Below are 17,677 nucleotides of genomic sequence, written 5' to 3'. Positions count from 1 at the left end.
CAGAAATATTGAGAGGCAATAGAGATAGAAAGGGCTAGATTAAGGAAATAAACTAGTAACTATATTTTTAAAAAGGTAGTTAACTATAACTAGACCAATAGATGACCTCTATGCCCACGACTGGCAACGCATGAGCTCGACACCTGGATGATTCACTATATTTATGCCTGACCGCTTTCCATTTAGTTCTATAGCATTCTGCCAAAACATTATTTGTTTCGCTCTCCGCTCTTCTTCTCGTTTCTCTTTTTCCGCCCTCCATATCACACTCCACGCGCTTTGTGCCGTGCCTCTACTCCCGCATCTCCTAAAGGAAAATTGTAATTCCAAGTACACAGCGCCAGTATTAAGACAGTTAAAAAAGGACCTAGGCATTTGTTATTTCTTTAATGCCCCAATATATAGTGCACTATGAGGCTAGTCGTTACTTTTACTCCCCCACTATAGTATTTTATACATGGGCATGCTTATAACTCTAAATGTAGTAGTAGGAAAAAATCTAGCTGGGGTGGTTTAAAAAGTAAATCTATCAACGGAACTGGTAGCGAGGTAGGTTTCGCTTGGCAAATTGAATTTCGTATTCAATGCGCGGATAGTGTGCTTCTCTGTATCACCAACTACCGAGACAACAAGGATGCCATCACCCTTGGTCTTCATATGACTGAGTGCATTGCGATTCAGAACATTGACAGAATGCTCTTCATGTCGACACAGGCATGTTCGTTATGTAAGCACGCTAAATTAGCTGGTTGATAAGATGAGAGACAGGCCCCTCTGGCTAATAAGGATTGAAGACAGCTTATTTTCATGCATCAACCAACCGACGAGTGAAGACGAAGAGAAAATTTTAAAGTTGATGGAAGACTCCACCCATGATAACCATAACTTTGCTTCATCTTCAATGTTGATTTTCTTCTCACTCTCCCCTATTGTCTCCTTTCCTCCCTTTGCGATTGCTTCATTCGCCAATGCTCGCTCTTAATTCACTCACCAGACCTTGTGCATTGCATTGAGGAATCACTGCACGTCCTTGAGCTAGTAAGCTAGCCAGCAACGAGTGTGATTTGCCTGAATCGCAGGGATGGTTGATTGGTGGACTCGTTGAAATCGCCCGATGCACCAGGTTCTCGTGATGTGTTGGTGCAGCTATGGCATAAACTACACTGGGTGGGATGCAGCAAGTTGTGAAGGATGCCGTCAGACCGGATCGCCAAGTGCTGGTCCATTCTAGCGAACAGCGGAGTTGGTTCAACTCAAGTGAGAATCCCGAGGGATATTTTTCTATCCTCGGCGCATCTCCACCCGTAAAGTGTCTAAGTCGTACCACAGACTCGGCCGTGCGGAATGAGGCGCTTGGCGTGCCGTAGAGAAGACAAAGAACCGCGGTTACATAGTCCCAGGCTTTATGCTTTCCTTTTCTTCTTGTTGATCGCTGTTTCTTCTCGTCTTACATACATGTCTCAGGTATACGCCCAACAAGGCTTCTTCCAGGGCTCTCTCTCTCCCTCCCCTTTCTTCTGCATCGACCAGAGACGAATCACATCATGAGTCGATGCGGGGTTATTAATTTAATCTAGGCATGATCCTAGAGTGAAAAAAGACAGCGTCTCTGGCGCCGTTATCGCCAGTGCAAGCAACATAAATGCTCCGTTTCAGCCTCACTCGTCTATTCTGTTGTCTTAGCCCGAAAAGTGTTGTAGCGCCTGCACCTCGATTTTCAGCTGTCAAGGGTCTTATCAAATGGCAATGCTCCGAGTCCAGCCACAGCTCCTTTCCCGTTGCGCTGCCAAGGCGCCAATGTTGACTACCATGGCGCTGAGCAGGGGTTCCCCATGATGGGCTGAAGAGAGAGGCAGATTGTGAGAGGGGAGCCGGTGTAATTGTATGTGAAGAGCGGCAAAAGACAGAGGGAAGAGAGAAAAGAAAAACAAGTTGACAACCTGTGCCTGGATTTGTGTTCCCGACTGTTGTGCATCTTTTGTCGTGGCGTTTTGCTTGGCAACCTAGATTCTATTCCTCTGTTGCTGCTGCTGCTGTTGTTTGTGCTTTTGTGCATGAACTGCAAGTCAAGTCGCATTCTCGGATAACCGTTTTCGAACGACTAACATCACCGTTGCTTTCACCTGTCTATCCATCTCTCTTGTCTGTTTCTTCAGCAGCTTTTGGCTCAGCCTGCCACAGCCATGCGCCGACCAATGCGGCTCTCATTCGCATCTGCCGTCTTCTTTGCAGCTCTTGCCCAGGCAGATCTTGATTATGTGACGGATCTAGACATTTATTCTCTTCTAGTAAGTTCAACCAATTCGAATAATAACAAACAGTGGGCAACATGAGACGGGAGATGGTGGCTAATGAAAACCCTCGCCAAACAGGCCCCATGTGCCTCCGACGCCATATCATACAACATCGCGACTCTGACATACGGCACAGTATGCGGCGACTCAGAGACGGAGCTCCAGTCGTGTGCTTGCTCTGACACGGAGAGATTCACCAGCATCACTTCCTCCATATCTCGCGACATTCGACTTAGTTGCGGCACTACGGCGACCGACGACCAAAACAGCGCATCGAGTGTCCTTGCGAAATACTGCAACCAAGACCTGACCATTACCTTTTCGACGCCGACCAAGAACGTTGTCCAGGCCTACATTACCGACCTAGGTCAGATTAATTATCTTCCACAATGCGCACAGTCAGCGTTGTCAGAAGCTGTCATGGGGGACGTACGTACATGCATTCGCTTGAAACCATCTTCTTACATACCACGCTGTAGAAATGGACGAGAAGCTCAATCCAGGCACCATGTTCCACAAAGATACACTAACGAGGACATGATGGCAACAGAATATATCCAAATGTCCCGAGGCTGCTAGTCTCTTTGCGCCCTGTGTTTGTGGAAAGGGTGGAATCCCCTCTCAAGTCAGCGACGTGATCAGCAAGTCCGTCCGGTAAGTATTCACATTTTCGCTGTCAGTTGGAACGCGAGCCATGCTAACTCATCCATGTGTTCAAGATACTCGTGCTCTAATGGAGGCGATATCAGCGCAGCGCAAGACTTTTACAACGAATACTGTGCCATGAACAATGGAACGACGACCTTTACTCAGCCCCCAGGTCCTCCCGGAGACAGTGCGTTAAACATGCGATTCTTGCCGAAGCTTTGCTCTACACACGATACTAACAGCCGTGACTGTGTGCAGTGACATATCATATCACCGCCTTGCCGCAGTTCAAGTCTCTGCGGTCATGCGCTCAAAGCGGCGTTGCCTCGGCGATCCTCGATGTAAGTTGCTATACCCGACCTTTAATGCTTCAAAAGAGCATGTACCAACACATTTCTGCAGCAAACAGAAATCTATTGTGCTACCGGCCCCCAGGCTCTCGCTTCGTGCGTCTGCATCAAATCTGGCATGAGTGGCAGAATCTTGAGCACTCTTACATCCAATGTCAAGTGGAATTGCGACAATACAGCCACTGCGGATGTTACATCGGCCATGGATGTCTTCGCAGTCTATTGTAGCGCGGCTGAAAAGGAGATTGTCGTGTCTGTCACCGATACTGCAACCGAAACGTACCCTCATCCTACGAATCGAGCTAGCTCATTACCTTCAGGTTCTAGCCCTGCAGAGACAGGAGCCGGAAGCACTGGCGGAAGCGGCGGTAGTGACAACGGAGGAAGCAATCCTGATCAAGGTGGAAAAGATGGATCATCGTCTGACGGCAGCGGAGGCAATTCATCGGGTTCAACCATCAACAAGACAGCAGTTATTGCAGCTTGTGTACTTGGAGGCGTTGTTCTCATCGCTGCGATTGCCGCCGTAGCATTTTTCGTCCGCCGGAGACGCAACAAGCAGAGAGGAGAGCAGATACCACCAACAGCAGACGGACCCAATCTCACTGGACCGCCCGAGCTGGAAAACACAGCGAAAATGAACCCAAATGTTGCTGTTGTTCCAGAACTTCACAGTACAGAGAGACAAGAGCTCCAGGGAACCGGCACACCTTTCAGCGAGTTGCCGCCTGGTTACGTCTCTCCGCGACCAGAACTCCAAGGGAATAGCGAATACAAGCCTCCGGTTTCGCCAGCGCATAGTGGAGCGTACCAACCGCCGCATTCGCCGTACTATGGACAGCAGCAGCAGCAAGGAGCACCGACTGTTTCTCCTGCAACGCCGAATACATACGGAGCGGGATGGCAGTCCGGGCCAGTTGCAGAGACATATGAACTGGACTCGGCTACATGGAAGTCTCCCCAATAGTTCTACTATTTTAAAGCAGAGGAGAAGCTCTTATTTTTCGTATGCAGCGTTTAGAACACGGCCGCACTGTAGTCGTATATTGATTGTATGGTGTTTCAAGGTTTATGGGAAAAGGGTTGATTAAAATGTTTATTAGTTTGATCTATCATGACAAGTATAATTAGAATCTCTATATGTAAAAAACGCTGAGCATTCAAAATGTCATACATATCATGTCATGCTTCGCAACAGCTGGACTTGAGTGGCGATAGTCGGGGCATGGGTTTCGAATCCAGGTATCCACGGAAGTTGCTTGACATTCACCATCATTTCCTCCCACTCCCAGCCGTATTCGTTCATCCTGCTGGCAACCATCTCCAGAGCATTTGTTCTTTCACTGGGGACTTCTGACATGGCTGCACAGAGCAGTAGGAGCCAGAGCTGGAAGGGGATATAGTACGCTGATGTTGAGACGAGGTTCTCGATGCTGTGGTTTTGCAGGAGATGCAGCAGTTTGGTGACATATGTGGCGGGCGTGCCTGGATAAGCTTGAGCCATGTTCTTGACCTGTAGGATCCAGAGAAGTGCGCCCAAACGAAGAGTCTCGATGAAGATGCATGGCATATCGGGATGAGGGTGTGGAGGAGTGTCCATGAGACGATATGCGATTGGGTTGAGCCGCGTGCCGAGAAAGATTTCTTCTTTCCATAGGTCTTCACCCCGGGCAGCTAGTTTCCATTGGACGGCGCCAGCGAGGCTTGCTATGTCTTGTAGAGCAGAGACAACGCATAGTTGGTGAGCGTTGAGGTCGGGACACATGCTGCTGAGATGGAATGGCAGGACACTAAGAATATCGGAGGAATCATGGCGAGGGAGAGTGGAGATTGGTGGTAGTCTTGACGGCATTGGAAACCAGGGTCTTTGTTCAAAGAGTAGAGAAGCGATGGTGTCGATCCTATCATGAGAGAGTCATCGTGGTCAGTATTTCTAGATTGGTATTAGTGAAATTGGCGATTTCGATGGGTGCTTACCAAAAGACCATCATGACAAGATCCGGGTCATCGGAGAGAGTGTCTATTCCGCCTCTCCTGTTAATCAGGAGTTTGAGTCCATTCAAGTGAACGCGAGCTTGGTCCAAGTCTCCAACAATGTACTAATTTTCAGTCGACAAACGAATGAATTAGCTTTTCGAGTTACTTGGGAAAAAAAAAAGATGATTCTTGTCATACGTTGTAGCAGATGCAACCCATGACACCCCGGATCACATTATTAGCCACAGCCATGTTAGGATCAGGGTCCCTCAGCCTTGACTCGATGCAGGCCACGACCTCTGTGGAACGCGCCAGGGCAAAGGTGATGCTCCTTTCCATCGTCTGGGAGCGAACAGCAGCGCGGACTTCGGGACCTGTAAGGAGTTTGCGGCAGAAGCCGGAATCCTTGAAGGCAAACGGGAACCAGAAACGGCGTCTACGAGGGTCTGCAGGGGAGGTTATTGGTCAGTAAAAGCATTGGTTCGTTGGCGGATGATGATTGTTGCAAGCTGTATCTACGCTGTCTGCTTACTTTTCACACAATCCCAAGAAGCCGCCAAGGCTAGACCATATGCTGCAAAGGCGTCCATGCCCCAGGAATTTTGCATGAGCGCCAGGGGATGTTGGTCCCAGAATGGACGAGCCAGGGGAGGAAGAGGCGCCTGTTCTTTTCCATATTGTGTTTGTTGTTCCTGTGATTGCAGAAGCGGGATGAGCTGGCTCTCGCCAGGGTCCGTTGCTCCCGTATTTGTAGGAGCAGCAAGAGTAGAAGAGGAAGAAGCCGACTCCGCCGCCGGCTCTGCAGATCGCACACGCAGCTTCACCTGCGGGTTCCTGGGTGGCTTGCGGCGAGCCTTGCCAATGTCTCGCATGACATGCTGCCGAATCTGGCGCTTGGTCTGCGAATCCCGCGGCTTACCGCGTGCAGATTCAGTTGAATTGATGAAGAGCAGGTTGGAGCTAGGCCCAGAATCGTCTGATTCTTTAGGATCCATTACGACGTAGTTCCTGGATGAGGCGAGAGATAGAGACCGATTGCTGTTTTCGAGCGCCACGTCACTTTGAAGATAGAAATTCTGATGTCAAGTCCCGGGGTTCTGTGCTGTTACTGGGGAGAATGCTTGTCTGTCTCAGCCTTTCAGGAACAAAGTGAGGTTAAAGTGCCTCTTTTACATGCGCGATGAGGGGACCATATGCCTAAAGGGGTTATAGATATACGTTGGGCTGTAGAGAAGAGAGTGGAAGTGAGTTTCAAATCAAAAAGGGCCAGGGGGTTGATCGGAATTGAGAGAGTTACAAAGACCGCCAAAAGACGCCTAAATCTGGATATGTCAGAAGCCGCTCGAGGGAAGCAGTGGCGATTAATCAGCCTAGGTCAGCCAATCGGCTTGAGAGGCGTTGATACAGAGGAGCTTCTAGCTCCATCGCAGAATCTTAAGAGTCTTACTTTTGGCCTGGCTATGCCAAATGCGGTATCTGGTCCCCCTGCTTGTGCGTCTGTAGCGCCGATCCATGGCTCCCAAACCGAGATAATCACCTAATCACTCTATCTGCAGATGGTTCTAGGACTATCGAAGAGACGATAGGCGACAAGGAAGTATTGTGGGCGGTGATTGACGACTCAATCGGATTTGTAAGTAAAGCTGCTCCTACTCTCGATAGCCTATTAGTCAGTGAACCTGTTTCCAACAGTTGCAAACGCCCAGACTAACATGGGTTGCTGAGAGGGCGTGGTTACACCGTTGCCTGTATTCAACTTAGTTGACGTTGACGCCCAGAATTTGTTTAGAAAACAATGATCTGGGGGGTAGGATTCATAGAGTCAAGAGACAAATGGATGAAAAGAGGAGAACGTGGGCCACCGGCTGGCAGCATAAAAGGCTTCGTAGAGTCTTCATTGTTCAACTCGAAATCCAACAACCAAGTTATCCAGCTCTCAACAATTTTTCTCGAGACTCATTAATAGAAAGCCCACCATGTCTACCGACTTCAAAGGAAAGCTCGCCATTATCACCGGAGCATCCAAGCTCAACGGCATTGGATATGCTACCGCTTACGTCCTCGCTAAAGGCGGCGCCGATGTATGTATCATGTTCGCCGAAAGAGTTGTATCCTTTGATTTGGTCCTAATACGTGCTTGAACTACCGTTAGATTGTGATTCACTACAACTCAAACAAGACTGCTGCCGAGGAGGTACTTGCCAACATCAAAGCGCTGGGCGTTAAGGCTATTGCCGTTCAAAGCAACGCCGGCTCCATCACTTTTGGCGACGACATTGTCAATGCCACTGTTGCAGCGTTTCCAGGCCGCAAGATTGACATCATCATCAACAATGCAGGCCACGCTACTTTCCAAGCAAGCACAACAGAGGCTCCTGTTGAAGAGTTTGATGCCTTGTTTCATCCCAATGTTCGAGGTCCTCACCTGCTCATCCGGGCTGCCCTGCCTCATCTCACCTCTCCTGGAGGCCGTATCGTCAATATCAGCAGTGTGGTAGCTCGAACTGGAACCAGATTTGCTTCGTTGTACACGGCTACCAAGGGAGCGCTCAATACTCTCACCCTGGCATGGGCTGAGGAACTTGGCGAGAAGGGCATTACCGTCAACGTTGTTGCTCCAGGGCCCATCTCAACAGATTATGCTCCCCCAGAGGAGCACGAGCTGACACAAAAGTTTCGTGCTCAGCAGTATATTAAGCGAGATGGAACGGCAGAGGAGGTTGCCAATGCTATTGTGTTTGCGGTTAGTCCAGGGGCGAGCTTCATATCTGGCCAAGTTATCGGTGTCGATGGTGGTCTGAGTTACATCTAAGACTCCGAGTAAAATTTGGAATGTATTTAGGTAGATATAAAAAGCGCTGATACTGCAACTATCTTTATATAGATATATTCTGGAATTTTGGAGTTCTCTCTACTTGTGCTCATCATACGGCGACTATCACCAATTTTGAAGCAATGATGAGATAGAAACTACATTCAGAAGTAGTGAATTCTACACATGTTCTTATATGTTTAACAACACGTAGTTTCTTGTTTAGTCTACAATCTACAAGTATTGAGAATTTTACTTGTAGTTTACGAAATGTCTAAGCCTGATTGCTCTATTGAATGAAGAAAGAACAGCTGAATGATGGACACGGAACATGCGTTCTCTGACCGAATTGCCTCACGTAGGTCTCAAACTCAGCCAAGTGGAAACTTAGATTTACTTGCATTGTTTAAAAACACTGGAGCATTTCCATTTCCATGGCACGACGCCAATATTTCCCTATAACCAAGGATTAGCCTCTGAGCATTGGGCTTCATTTACAGGTGAGATATAAAATAGATGAATATAAAAAAACCTTCTCCATTTCTTATGGTGATAGCAATTGTATATACTGCTACTGCAGAAAGGTCAATAGTCACCACACTTGCGGCATCTGAAATAGATTAACAAGACGTCCTCTTCGGTATAGCTTCTCTCAGCGACATCCGAATTCGTGTTTGGGATTCTCATCAGTATCAAACATGAGGGTCTCGGCATCTTAGACCCTTGAAATCTAGCGCATCGATCCAAAGTTTATTCAACGCGTCCAATCGCTAGAGGACACAGATGAGATATGGCGCTCCGCTACCAAAGCTAAAATGAAACTGCAGTTCATGAAGAGATTGGCTCAATTACTGTAATGACAGATGCCAAGAAAAAATATGGGCAATTCACATACATCTCACTGATGCCCTAGTGTCAAGACTGCGTGTCCAAGAGCGTTCTGCCATCGGATGACGCAGCATCAGCTGCAAAACGTCAAACCCGTCTGGCGATCCTGAGGCTGGAAATGAAATGCCACGCAATTTATTTCGCGGGGAACTTGTGAATCCACGCGGCCACCCCCGGATGATCCGAACGGGCGACAGTGGGTGGTGGCGCAGTTTCACCGGTTGTTTAAATGGCAATTGTAATTTGGCATTGAGAAATTCCTGATTCCGTTGCGAGTAAACACAATAATTTGAAGATTGGTAGAAAATTCGTCGCATCATGAGTAAATGAATTGATAGCATTTGACTTTAATGGATCAGGTAGATACATTGACAAACAATTGCGGCAACGAGAATTCCGTCGTAAGCTGTATTTGCCCTCGTGGTAAGCTGAGAATGCGATTGACACTAATGACGATATTCTTACACGCTCGGGATCAAAGCTCTATTGTAGACGTTTGGAGCTGAAATCGTGGCTGGCAGACTAATGTACCTTATTTTTTTTACGGTGTCTCTTTCAAAAAATGCCATATGCCATATCAACTTTGCTCCTCACTCACCTCTCGTAGGTGTAAAACATACCAATCGCCGATATTAATCAACTATCGAGCAACTGCAAAAGCATTTCTTCATATTGAGCAAACATCTTGAATAATGATGAAGTCCGTTTAGCTCAGAGTGACCTGAAATAGCAGCAAATCGGTTGATAGCTCTTGCTCTCGACTCGGGTCCTGATCGCAACTGCTATTTGCTTTCTCTGATCACCTGCTGTTTGTTAACTCATCACAAATTTGTTCAATTAGTCGACCTCAAAATAAACCTGTAAAGATGATCAACATAAGTCGCATCCTCGTTTGTTTCATCGGGTATTTGATGATTCCTGGTATGCCATCACTGCAAATAGCTATAACGTTAACCGCGAGGCTGATACAATGATCTTTAGCTTCATGCTTTCCACCGGATATTCAAGAATTATCGCTTCTTGAACGAGCTGCTCCAGTTGCCCCTGATGGCTACACTCCAGCTGTGGTTTCATGCCCAGCCCAGAGGCCGACGATCCGCGCAGCCACGGGCTTGTCGGCCAACGAAACAGATTGGCTTCCTCTTCGCACAAATAACACAGTCCAAGCCATGAAAGATGTGCTCAGCCGCGCGAATATCACCGGCCTCGATACCGGCAGATACATCGATAATCTCACCAACGCTGGCACCGGCCTCCCAAGAGTAGCCATCGCCATCTCCGGTGGAGGCTATCGAGCTTTGATGAACGGAGCCGGGGCTCTCGCAGCATTTGACAACAGATCGACAAATGCGACGGAATCCGGCCATCTCGGTGGCCTTTTGCAGTCGGCCACGTATCTTAGCGGTCTTTCTGGCGGAAGCTGGCTTGTCGGCAGTCTTTACGTTCAGAACTTTACGTCGGTCGAGTCCATCATTTCTGCTACAGATGGATTTCTGAGTACCATTTGGCAATTCGATCACTCTATCCTCAACGGTATGACGCTTGATCTCTATAATAGGCACCCTAACTAACCACTTATTGGCCGATTATAGGACCCGCTGGTCTCTCCATCACGAGATACTACCGACAATTGTTTGATGATGTTGACGGTAAGAGAGATGCCGGCTTCAATACAACAATAACAGATTATTGGGGCAGAGCATTATCCTACCAGCTCGTAGACCCGAGCGACGGAGGACCTGGTATGACGATACCTTCAACACGAGATTTGTAGAATAGACTAACTCTCCCAACAGCGTTCACCTTCTCATCTATATCAAATGATACAGACTTTACATCGGCTCAAGCTCCACTGCCGTTGATCGTTGCCATTGAGAGAACGTCAGGACAGCTACAGATAGCCAGTAACTCGACAATCTTCGAGTTCAACCCTTGGGAAATGGGATCGTATGACCCTGGCCTCGAAGCCTTTGCGCCGCTCCAATTCGTCGGCTCCAACTTCACCAATGGCAGTATTCCACGCAACGGATCGTGTATCGCTGGGGTCGACAACGCTGGCTTTGTCATGGGTACCTCATCTTCTCTGTTTAACCAGGCATTCTTACAGATTGGAAGGGTAGAGGGTGTGCCAGAATTCTTGATCAGCGCGATAAATCGCACTCTGGCAAATGTTGGCTCAGAAAACAGAGACATTGCGAACTGGCCGAATCCGTTCTTTAGATACAACTCCAGCGGGAATTTGAATGCCAACTCCACGGTCCTGGCTCTCGTGGATGGTGGAGAGGATTTACAAAACATCCCCTTGCACCCGCTGCTTCTGGCCGAGCGAGAAGTCGACGTCGTCTTTGCTATCGATGGCTCTGCTGATACAGCAACGCTGTGGCCAAATGGAACTGCTATGGTGGCTACGTTCAACAGATCAGAGGCCAGGGTTTCTTCCAACGACAGCAGATTCCCAGATGTCCCCGATCAAAATACCTTTGTGAATCTGGGTCTGAACCAGCGGCCGACCTTTTTCGGCTGTACCAACGGCAGTAACACTCCTCGTGGGCCGCTCATCGTGTATATGCCCAATGCCCCCTACTCATTCCAGTCCAATGTTTCAACCTTTGACCTGGAATACAGCATCGAGGAGCGCAACCAGATCATCCAGAACGGATACAATATGGCGACCATGGGCAATGGCACGGTGGATTCGAACTGGCCGGCATGCATCGGCTGCGCCATTTTGGCCCGAAGCCTCGTTCGCACCAGGACTAGAATTCCTTCAAAGTGTGCGGATTGCTTCGCGAGATATTGCTGGAATGGCACGACGAATAATACCTTGCCGAATACCTATGAGCCGGCACAGATCCTCGCCAATACGACAGAGCAATCGACGTCTTCGGCTGCTCGGATAAGCGGGACACTATTGCTGGGTTGCTTCGCGTTTATGCTTGCGATCTGAGATCCTAGGAGCACGGGCTTGTGTGGTTTGTAATCTAATGTAATGCAATATGAATAAGTAGTTCTCGTAACACTTTTACATGATAATGGAGCTCTGAATGGACTGTTTGATGCCCGAATTGCGTGAATTTGACGTACAATGAGTGGCGAGTCCGTCGACACGAAGCGGAAATGCTATAAGTGGCAGCACCACTACATAAGCGATGAACGCTTTGGATGGATCTGGGTTCGTCGGCTTCTCCGTATATAGCAGCTATATGCCGGAAGCATGGTAATTGAGGTAAAACTTGCCGATACGAGGCTCTAGGAGTGCTTGAATACATATAAGCAGTCGGCCAAGAACCCAAATCTCTCAGGTGCATGAGCAAGCTGCAGGATCCGGAAGCAACCATCAGAACGGTGGGATCTCTCAGTTTGTACATATGCTTATACATCAAGGTTGCATTATGCCCGTCCCTCAATTTTGTACTTATACTCCGTTCTTTATGGAATACTTCCGGAATAATAGCATGCTACTAAATAAAGAGGTTAGCCCACGAGTTTGTCTAAACCCCCCGTCGTTCATAAAGTCATAACCAAAAAAGAAAAAAAAAACAAGCTTCACTCCAGAACAACACAGGCGATTAAAGTCGACGACCCCTGTTCCTGGTCAGCCCATTTATTTCTTCTCTTTCCCTTGTCAGCTCGCGGCCCACATCCGGGACATTTTTCGAATCGACGGAAAAATAATTTTGCCTCGTATAGCACTGAGCCATGACACGACGACCCTTGCTGTGTAAGTCTGTCAAATGCCCAAATAGGCAGCTTTGGGATCGCCGTGTGCAGAGGCGTTATAAGGAAGCTAACATGCAAACCTGCTGGCGAGTCCGTTTACCTGCCTTGTTTGTCGAGGAGTGAGCCGCTATTTGTCGAAAGGGGTGGGGGCTCTAGGCTGAGGTTATCTTGACGCGAATATAGTTTTTTTGAGGTTCCACGTTCGTATAGGGGATTTGGGTCTGGGGGCTGGGTGGTAGTATAAGGGCAACGGATGCAAGGATCGGTGAGGATTTTCGTTTGCGACTTACGTACATGAGAGTGAATGTCCATCGGCATAATTATCCTGAGCTTTTCTGTGAGATTTTAGTTTGCAGGTGTTGAATAATGGACAGACTTGGAAAACGGTAGGGACGAACTTGGAAGTAGAGGAGTCGTAGTGGGCGAGTATATAAGAGTAGCTTGGATCGCTCGTGTTTTGACGGCTATCCCAGAGCATCAATCTCAAAGCACACTTCAGATTCAAACAATCTTCTTCAGTAAACCTCAAGATGAAGTTCTCACTCGCCATCGCCAGCGCCGTCCTGGCCTTCACTGCCTCCGCTGCCCCCGTCGAGGAGGACCTCGCCGAGAGAGCCACCATCTCTGGCTCTGGAACCCCCGGCTCCATCTTCATGTTCGGATCTGCCTCCAACTGCCGACAAATCTTCTACCAGTCCGGCGCCTGCGGCCTCAGCACTTTCTTTCCCAACTCAACCCCAAACCTGCCTCTGGTTGCTCTCCCTTCAGGAATCTTCGAAGCCCATGGCCCGTCCGACCAGGATAACAGCCTGTGCGCCAAGGTCATCACCATGACACACAACGGCGTTACCCGCCAGGCTGTTGTCGCTGATGAGAACACCAGCAGCGAGCAGTCCATCGATATGTGCCTCGATCTGTGGCAGGCTTTTGGTGGTCACGACAACGACGGATCCCTCATCAGGAGCTTCACCTGGTCAATTGCTGCGTAAACGGCATCTTGCGCGAGGATGATTGAGGATCATAAAACTTTGTATATATTCTCATAGCCGTTTGGTAACCCTATCCAGATGGTTCGGTATATAGCCGTATATAGCAATGGGACAAATACATATTCCACCTTCTTTGGCCAATGACTCTATAACGAGATTTATACCTGTCCTTGTCTCTCTATCTCCGTGGCGACTGATCAGAAGCTACTTCCACGCGAGAATCTCGCACTGCAGAAGCACAAGCCAGGCATCTTCCGTGTCAGCCCACCCTCTTACGGCGCGTAGCGTCTGTTGGATTTCGTCCTCAGAGATGCCAGCATCCAGCCAGCTCTGGTAGAAAGGATCTCCTGGCTGTAGCTGACCATCGGCACGCCAGGCCAACCGCTTCCGTGCTTCCGCATCCGAGAACACACTGGTTCCAGCGCCAACACGGACTTTCCCTCCGTCGGCATCAAAGCCCGCCTTGCGAAGAAGCGCTGGCATTACCGTTGCCGTAGGATCTGCCTCAGGTTTTCCTTTGCGTGACGCCCGAAGCTGATTGGCCCCCCACAATCGATCAAGGTCGAAGCTCTGCGGGTAAAAGTGTTGGCCCATGCCGTCCCGAGTAGCTAGAATGCCGCCCGGCTTCAGGACCCGCCGCATTTCGGCCAACGCCCGGAGTGGAATGTCGGGCTGTGGGAGATGCCCGAGGACCTGGGAGCTATAGACGACATCAAACGTATTGTCAGGATAGGCAAGTCCGTCCACAACGTTGCCTTCTTCAAAGACGACAGAGCCTGGTCCTTGGGTTGGGACATTGGATTCGTCTGCTAGTGCCCTGGCCTTTTGCAAAACGTCCGCCGAGAGGTCTATTCCAACAGTCTTACCCTGACTGGCATATTTCGCTAAGCTGGTCGTAATGGTGCCTGGACCGCAGCCCACATCAAGAATATGGTCCGTCGTTTTGATATGGGGCAACAGAAAGGCGGCATCTGTTTCCGCTTTACGTCTCAGATGTGTTGCGATGGTATACTCAGAGTGACCTCGCGCATAGTAGCTCGGCAGATTGGTTTGCGCCATGTTTACTTTGTCTTGAAAGGAACTTGGAAGGGAACTTGCAAGTTTTTATGCCTTGAGAGGTGCCATCTGCCCTATTTATTGCGCGATCCATTCATACAGAGACTCGGGCGACTCGGGCCTGTGTTTCTCGATGCAGGTATGGAGTCCCGAGAGGGAGGCCGGTTCCCCTCCATTCTCAACTCCGAACGCCGTTGAGATACTCCGTAATGGGTGGCTCCACCTTTGGTCGCCAACTTTCACTCTCTATTTCTATGGCCCGTTCCTTTTTAGTGTAGTTTTGGATTCTCAATCGTGAGTTATTGCGTTTATTCTGATCTGCATTGCGTAACACTGCAGGCAGTTGGCTGCATGTTCTGCGTTCTGTGAGCTGATATAATTTGGTGAAGCTCGGGGGCTCGGGCCCGTACTTCCTAATTGGGACGAGTTGGCCCGTAAGCCCGTAATGGCCTGGTATAACGCTGTTATAGCATTTAACTGATAGCGACGAGTGAATTCTGAGACAAAAAGGCACCGTGATGTCGATTGGCTGCTTGAGATCTCATAGTTGAAGCAAGTCATTCCAGTAGGTCCAATCAAGAGGTTCATCTTGCGTCCAATCGCCCATGAGTCCAGTCTGCAGAACGTCCACGCCCTCCACTTGCTCAGCCAAATTTTCCAGCTGCTCCCTTCCTGCTTGTAGAGTCTGAATAAATTTAGGTGCCTCTGTTTCGGGTCCCAGTTCCTTCCTACGAGTTTCCCATGCTTGTAGAGTCAAATCCGTTAGTGCGGCATAGAATTTTTGATCCGAGGGGAGTACAATTGACTGGTGGTTATACACGCCCTCGAGTAGGGCCCATGCAGTATCGACAAGATTGCCACTCGCCCTCCGCTGCAGCTCGCTAATCATGTACACCAAGGCATCAATTTGTGTCCGACAAACCATATGATCAACCAGGTTAGTTGAGAAGCTTGTAGTGCGCACTTCTTGGTTCAATTCCAGCAACCTAACGCTGCTTTCAAAGACGAGGTCTTGATCAGCCTGGGACATGTACTTACCTGTTTGGGGCTGATTGCGAGGGTGTAGCATCGAAAATTGCTGGTTGTGAATCGTAAGGCCTGCTAAAGCAGCCGATAGCTGATGCAATGGTATGCTTGGATCGAGATGGGCAAGGTATTTCTCTTGAAGCATACGGCCTACCTCGCCTAGGACTTTTTTCTTCTTTATCACACTCTCAGCACTGGTTGATGTGGTGAGCTGGGCTGCCTTTTCTCTCGGGTTCAGGTTGCCGGAAAAGTTAGCGGACCTGCGCACAAAGCTCCAGAGGTCATATTTCATTAAACAGTACACCATTTCTGTGGCTGCTGTGTGCTGAACAGCCGGCGGCTTCTCCATACACGGATGCAGATCTGCATCGTTGACATTCATCGGGAGGCGAGCATCGCCCAAATCATCGATTGTCGATAACAAACCCATGCCACGACGGACGCGTGAGTTCAGGCCGCGGATGTACCACCACAAGCGGACTTGCATCTCTTGTTTGAAGAACGGCATATGATTGTCTTCAGCAGCACGATGCAAACCCATTTTATGAGCGGTGCGCATGGCCAGTGCCACTGCTGTAGTTGAGAATTCGGACTGTGGATCGATCATCTTGAAGTAAAGATATAAGAGACGATTAGATTGCATCTTCATCTTTTTTCATTTTACGCATATTTTGGACTCACTATGATGAGAGTCAAAGCCTGCAGGACTTCCAGATCTCGCGTTGAGAATAGATTGGTGCAGGACAAGGCACGCAATGCGCCCGTGCGATATCGGTTCAAGAGCACCGACTTATTTTCCCCAAATACTTCGAGGCATGCAGTTGGTTTCATGGAGGCTATGGCTAACGTATACACCGCAAAGATGATGGCCTCTAGAGGTTTTGCAGTCGATTCTGCCGTCCAAGCGGCCCCAAGGATCTTCTCTTGAAGGGTAGGTGCGTGAATGATTTTGGTCAGCGGATTGACATTATCCGCAAAAGCCTGCCAGAGCCTGAAAACATGCTTGGGGTCAGGATGCAACTCCAGCTGCCCCGGAGGTGTAGATACATGATCAAGAGTAAATATGGAGGGAGTAGCGGGGACCGTGTTAGTAGATGTAGGCCGCTTTTCTTCTATATCTTCATCAGGCTGTCTGAGATGCGAAATTGGCGGTGTTTTCAACTTTGGGCTTTCTTAGCAGACACACATAACCGGGTAGGGGAGAACGCACGATTTCAGGCAGCTCGGACCAAAGCCACGCTGCCCCGTCCTGTTCCTCAAGCTCAAGCAGCATTTCTCGAGCTGAATCTTCTCCAACTGATGGCAAAGCTTGCGTCTCAGCTGCTGCAGCTGTCTCGACGGAGGACATGGAATCAGGGCTTGCCTGTGTCCGACTCCTGACGAGCTTCTCTTCCCAGTGAGAGGGGATCCATGAATTGCCCAGCCCGTCGAATGCTATTCCATGGCTGTCAAGGATAGATTCGAGCTCCTGGATTTTGGACAATAGATCGCGCTGACTTAGGCGCTTCCGGTGTCTTTGCGACGGCACAGGGGCTCGATATACGCATGCAGCCTTTGACCTGGAACAGCTTGAACATGGTTTTAGTCTGTCGCATTTGACCTTGCGCCTGGCACAGGCTACACAGGAATGAGAACTCTGGCTCTGGGGTGGCATCTCGAGGTCATGGCGATGCGTTGAAAAAGGCGGATTTTGGACTTTCAAGGCTTGGAGTCGATAGTTTAGCTGATGATGGGGTTTGCTTGACGCATCATGCTGAAGTAATCTCGATTAGAGTTGTTGATGGATGAAATTGGCCATTTTCTATGCTCCGGCCGACTTGCGTCGATGCTTGCGTCGATGTACCGTGCGAATTTAGACCTCAAACTCGGGATATGCATTGTAATTGCCTCTAATAGCTGCCTACTCAGCACATAGGG

General features: G+C 49.0%; 7 protein-coding genes across 7 annotated transcripts; 4 read left to right on the top strand and 3 right to left on the bottom strand.

Moving 5' to 3' along the window:
- The first annotated feature begins 1,690 nt into the window (after positions 1-1,690).
- V8C40DRAFT_238164 (uncharacterized protein) lies at positions 1,691-4,442 on the top strand. The gene is made up of 6 exons (XM_083214390.1): positions 1,691-2,288; positions 2,373-2,723; positions 2,845-2,948; positions 3,014-3,129; positions 3,201-3,283; positions 3,345-4,442. Exons 1-6 carry the CDS (start codon positions 2,184-2,186, stop codon positions 4,257-4,259), a joined length of 1,674 nt encoding a protein of 557 aa, XP_083076620.1. The 5' UTR covers positions 1,691-2,183; the 3' UTR covers positions 4,260-4,442.
- A 27-nt stretch (positions 4,443-4,469) lies between these two features.
- On the bottom strand, positions 4,470-6,264 carry V8C40DRAFT_263517 (uncharacterized protein; the record flags this gene model as incomplete). The annotated part of the gene is made up of 4 exons (XM_083219475.1): positions 4,470-5,193; positions 5,270-5,391; positions 5,468-5,715; positions 5,802-6,264. The coding sequence occupies 4 exons, from the start codon at positions 6,262-6,264 to the stop codon at positions 4,470-4,472; spliced, it is 1,557 nt and encodes a 518-aa protein (XP_083076619.1).
- Positions 6,265-7,245: 981 nt separating this feature from the next.
- On the top strand, positions 7,246-8,165 carry V8C40DRAFT_285675 (SDR family NAD(P)-dependent oxidoreductase; the record flags this gene model as incomplete). Its single annotated transcript, XM_083222422.1, has 2 exons — positions 7,246-7,350; positions 7,422-8,165. The coding sequence occupies 2 exons, from the start codon at positions 7,246-7,248 to the stop codon at positions 8,079-8,081; spliced, it is 765 nt and encodes a 254-aa protein (XP_083076618.1). The 3' UTR covers positions 8,082-8,165.
- Positions 8,166-9,835: 1,670 nt separating this feature from the next.
- V8C40DRAFT_285674 (lysophospholipase catalytic domain-containing protein) lies at positions 9,836-11,916 on the top strand (the record flags this gene model as incomplete). The annotated part of the gene is made up of 4 exons (XM_083222421.1): positions 9,836-9,890; positions 9,951-10,502; positions 10,562-10,711; positions 10,766-11,916. The coding sequence occupies 4 exons, from the start codon at positions 9,836-9,838 to the stop codon at positions 11,914-11,916; spliced, it is 1,908 nt and encodes a 635-aa protein (XP_083076617.1).
- Positions 11,917-13,178: 1,262 nt separating this feature from the next.
- Positions 13,179-13,706, top strand: V8C40DRAFT_285672 (RlpA-like double-psi beta-barrel domain-containing protein). Its single transcript, XM_083222420.1, has one exon. The coding sequence runs from the start codon at positions 13,220-13,222 to the stop codon at positions 13,676-13,678; it is 459 nt and encodes a 152-aa protein (XP_083076616.1). The 5' UTR covers positions 13,179-13,219; the 3' UTR covers positions 13,679-13,706.
- Positions 13,707-13,852: 146 nt separating this feature from the next.
- On the bottom strand, positions 13,853-15,006 carry V8C40DRAFT_165298 (class I SAM-dependent methyltransferase). Its single transcript, XM_083211530.1, has one exon. The coding sequence runs from the start codon at positions 14,735-14,737 to the stop codon at positions 13,883-13,885; it is 855 nt and encodes a 284-aa protein (XP_083076615.1). The 5' UTR covers positions 14,738-15,006; the 3' UTR covers positions 13,853-13,882.
- Positions 15,007-17,545, bottom strand: V8C40DRAFT_165297 (uncharacterized protein). The gene is made up of 3 exons (XM_083211529.1): positions 16,971-17,545; positions 16,442-16,921; positions 15,007-16,367 (listed from the first exon to the last, which is right to left on the bottom strand). Exons 1-3 carry the CDS (start codon positions 17,412-17,414, stop codon positions 15,276-15,278), a joined length of 2,016 nt encoding a protein of 671 aa, XP_083076614.1. The 5' UTR covers positions 17,415-17,545; the 3' UTR covers positions 15,007-15,275.
- Between the last annotated feature and the right edge of the window lie 132 nt (positions 17,546-17,677).

The sequence above is a fragment of the Trichoderma camerunense genome (genome assembly GCF_050948025.1).
Source record: "Trichoderma camerunense strain CBS 138272 chromosome Unknown V8C40scaffold_4, whole genome shotgun sequence".
Taxonomy (NCBI): Eukaryota; Fungi; Ascomycota; class Sordariomycetes; order Hypocreales; family Hypocreaceae; genus Trichoderma; species Trichoderma camerunense.
The sequence above is the reverse complement of the archived record's forward strand: the minus strand, read 5'-3'. Positions and strand labels throughout refer to the sequence as shown.

What these genes read in the sequence shown, in the direction of transcription:
- V8C40DRAFT_238164 (XM_083214390.1), top strand. Translation starts at nt 2,184, where the DNA reads ATGCGCCGACCAATGCGGCTCTCATTCGCATCTGCCGTCTTCTTTGCA. An exon ending in TAGACATTTATTCTCTTCTA is followed by an intron (nt 2,289 to 2,372) that starts GTAAGTTCAACC and finishes CTCGCCAAACAG; the next exon opens with GCCCCATGTGCCTCCGACGC. An exon ending in CAGAAGCTGTCATGGGGGAC is followed by an intron (nt 2,724 to 2,844) that starts GTACGTACATGC and finishes TGATGGCAACAG; the next exon opens with AATATATCCAAATGTCCCGA.
- V8C40DRAFT_285672 (XM_083222420.1), top strand. Translation starts at nt 13,220, where the DNA reads ATGAAGTTCTCACTCGCCATCGCCAGCGCCGTCCTGGCCTTCACTGCC.
- V8C40DRAFT_165298 (XM_083211530.1), bottom strand. Translation starts at nt 14,737, where the DNA reads ATGGCGCAAACCAATCTGCCGAGCTACTATGCGCGAGGTCACTCTGAG.
- V8C40DRAFT_165297 (XM_083211529.1), bottom strand. Translation starts at nt 17,414, where the DNA reads ATGCCACCCCAGAGCCAGAGTTCTCATTCCTGTGTAGCCTGTGCCAGG. An exon ending in GGTCCGAGCTGCCTGAAATC is followed by an intron (nt 16,922 to 16,970) that starts GTGCGTTCTCCC and finishes GAAAGCCCAAAG; the next exon opens with TTGAAAACACCGCCAATTTC. An exon ending in AGGCTTTGACTCTCATCATA is followed by an intron (nt 16,368 to 16,441) that starts GTGAGTCCAAAA and finishes CTTTACTTCAAG; the next exon opens with ATGATCGATCCACAGTCCGA.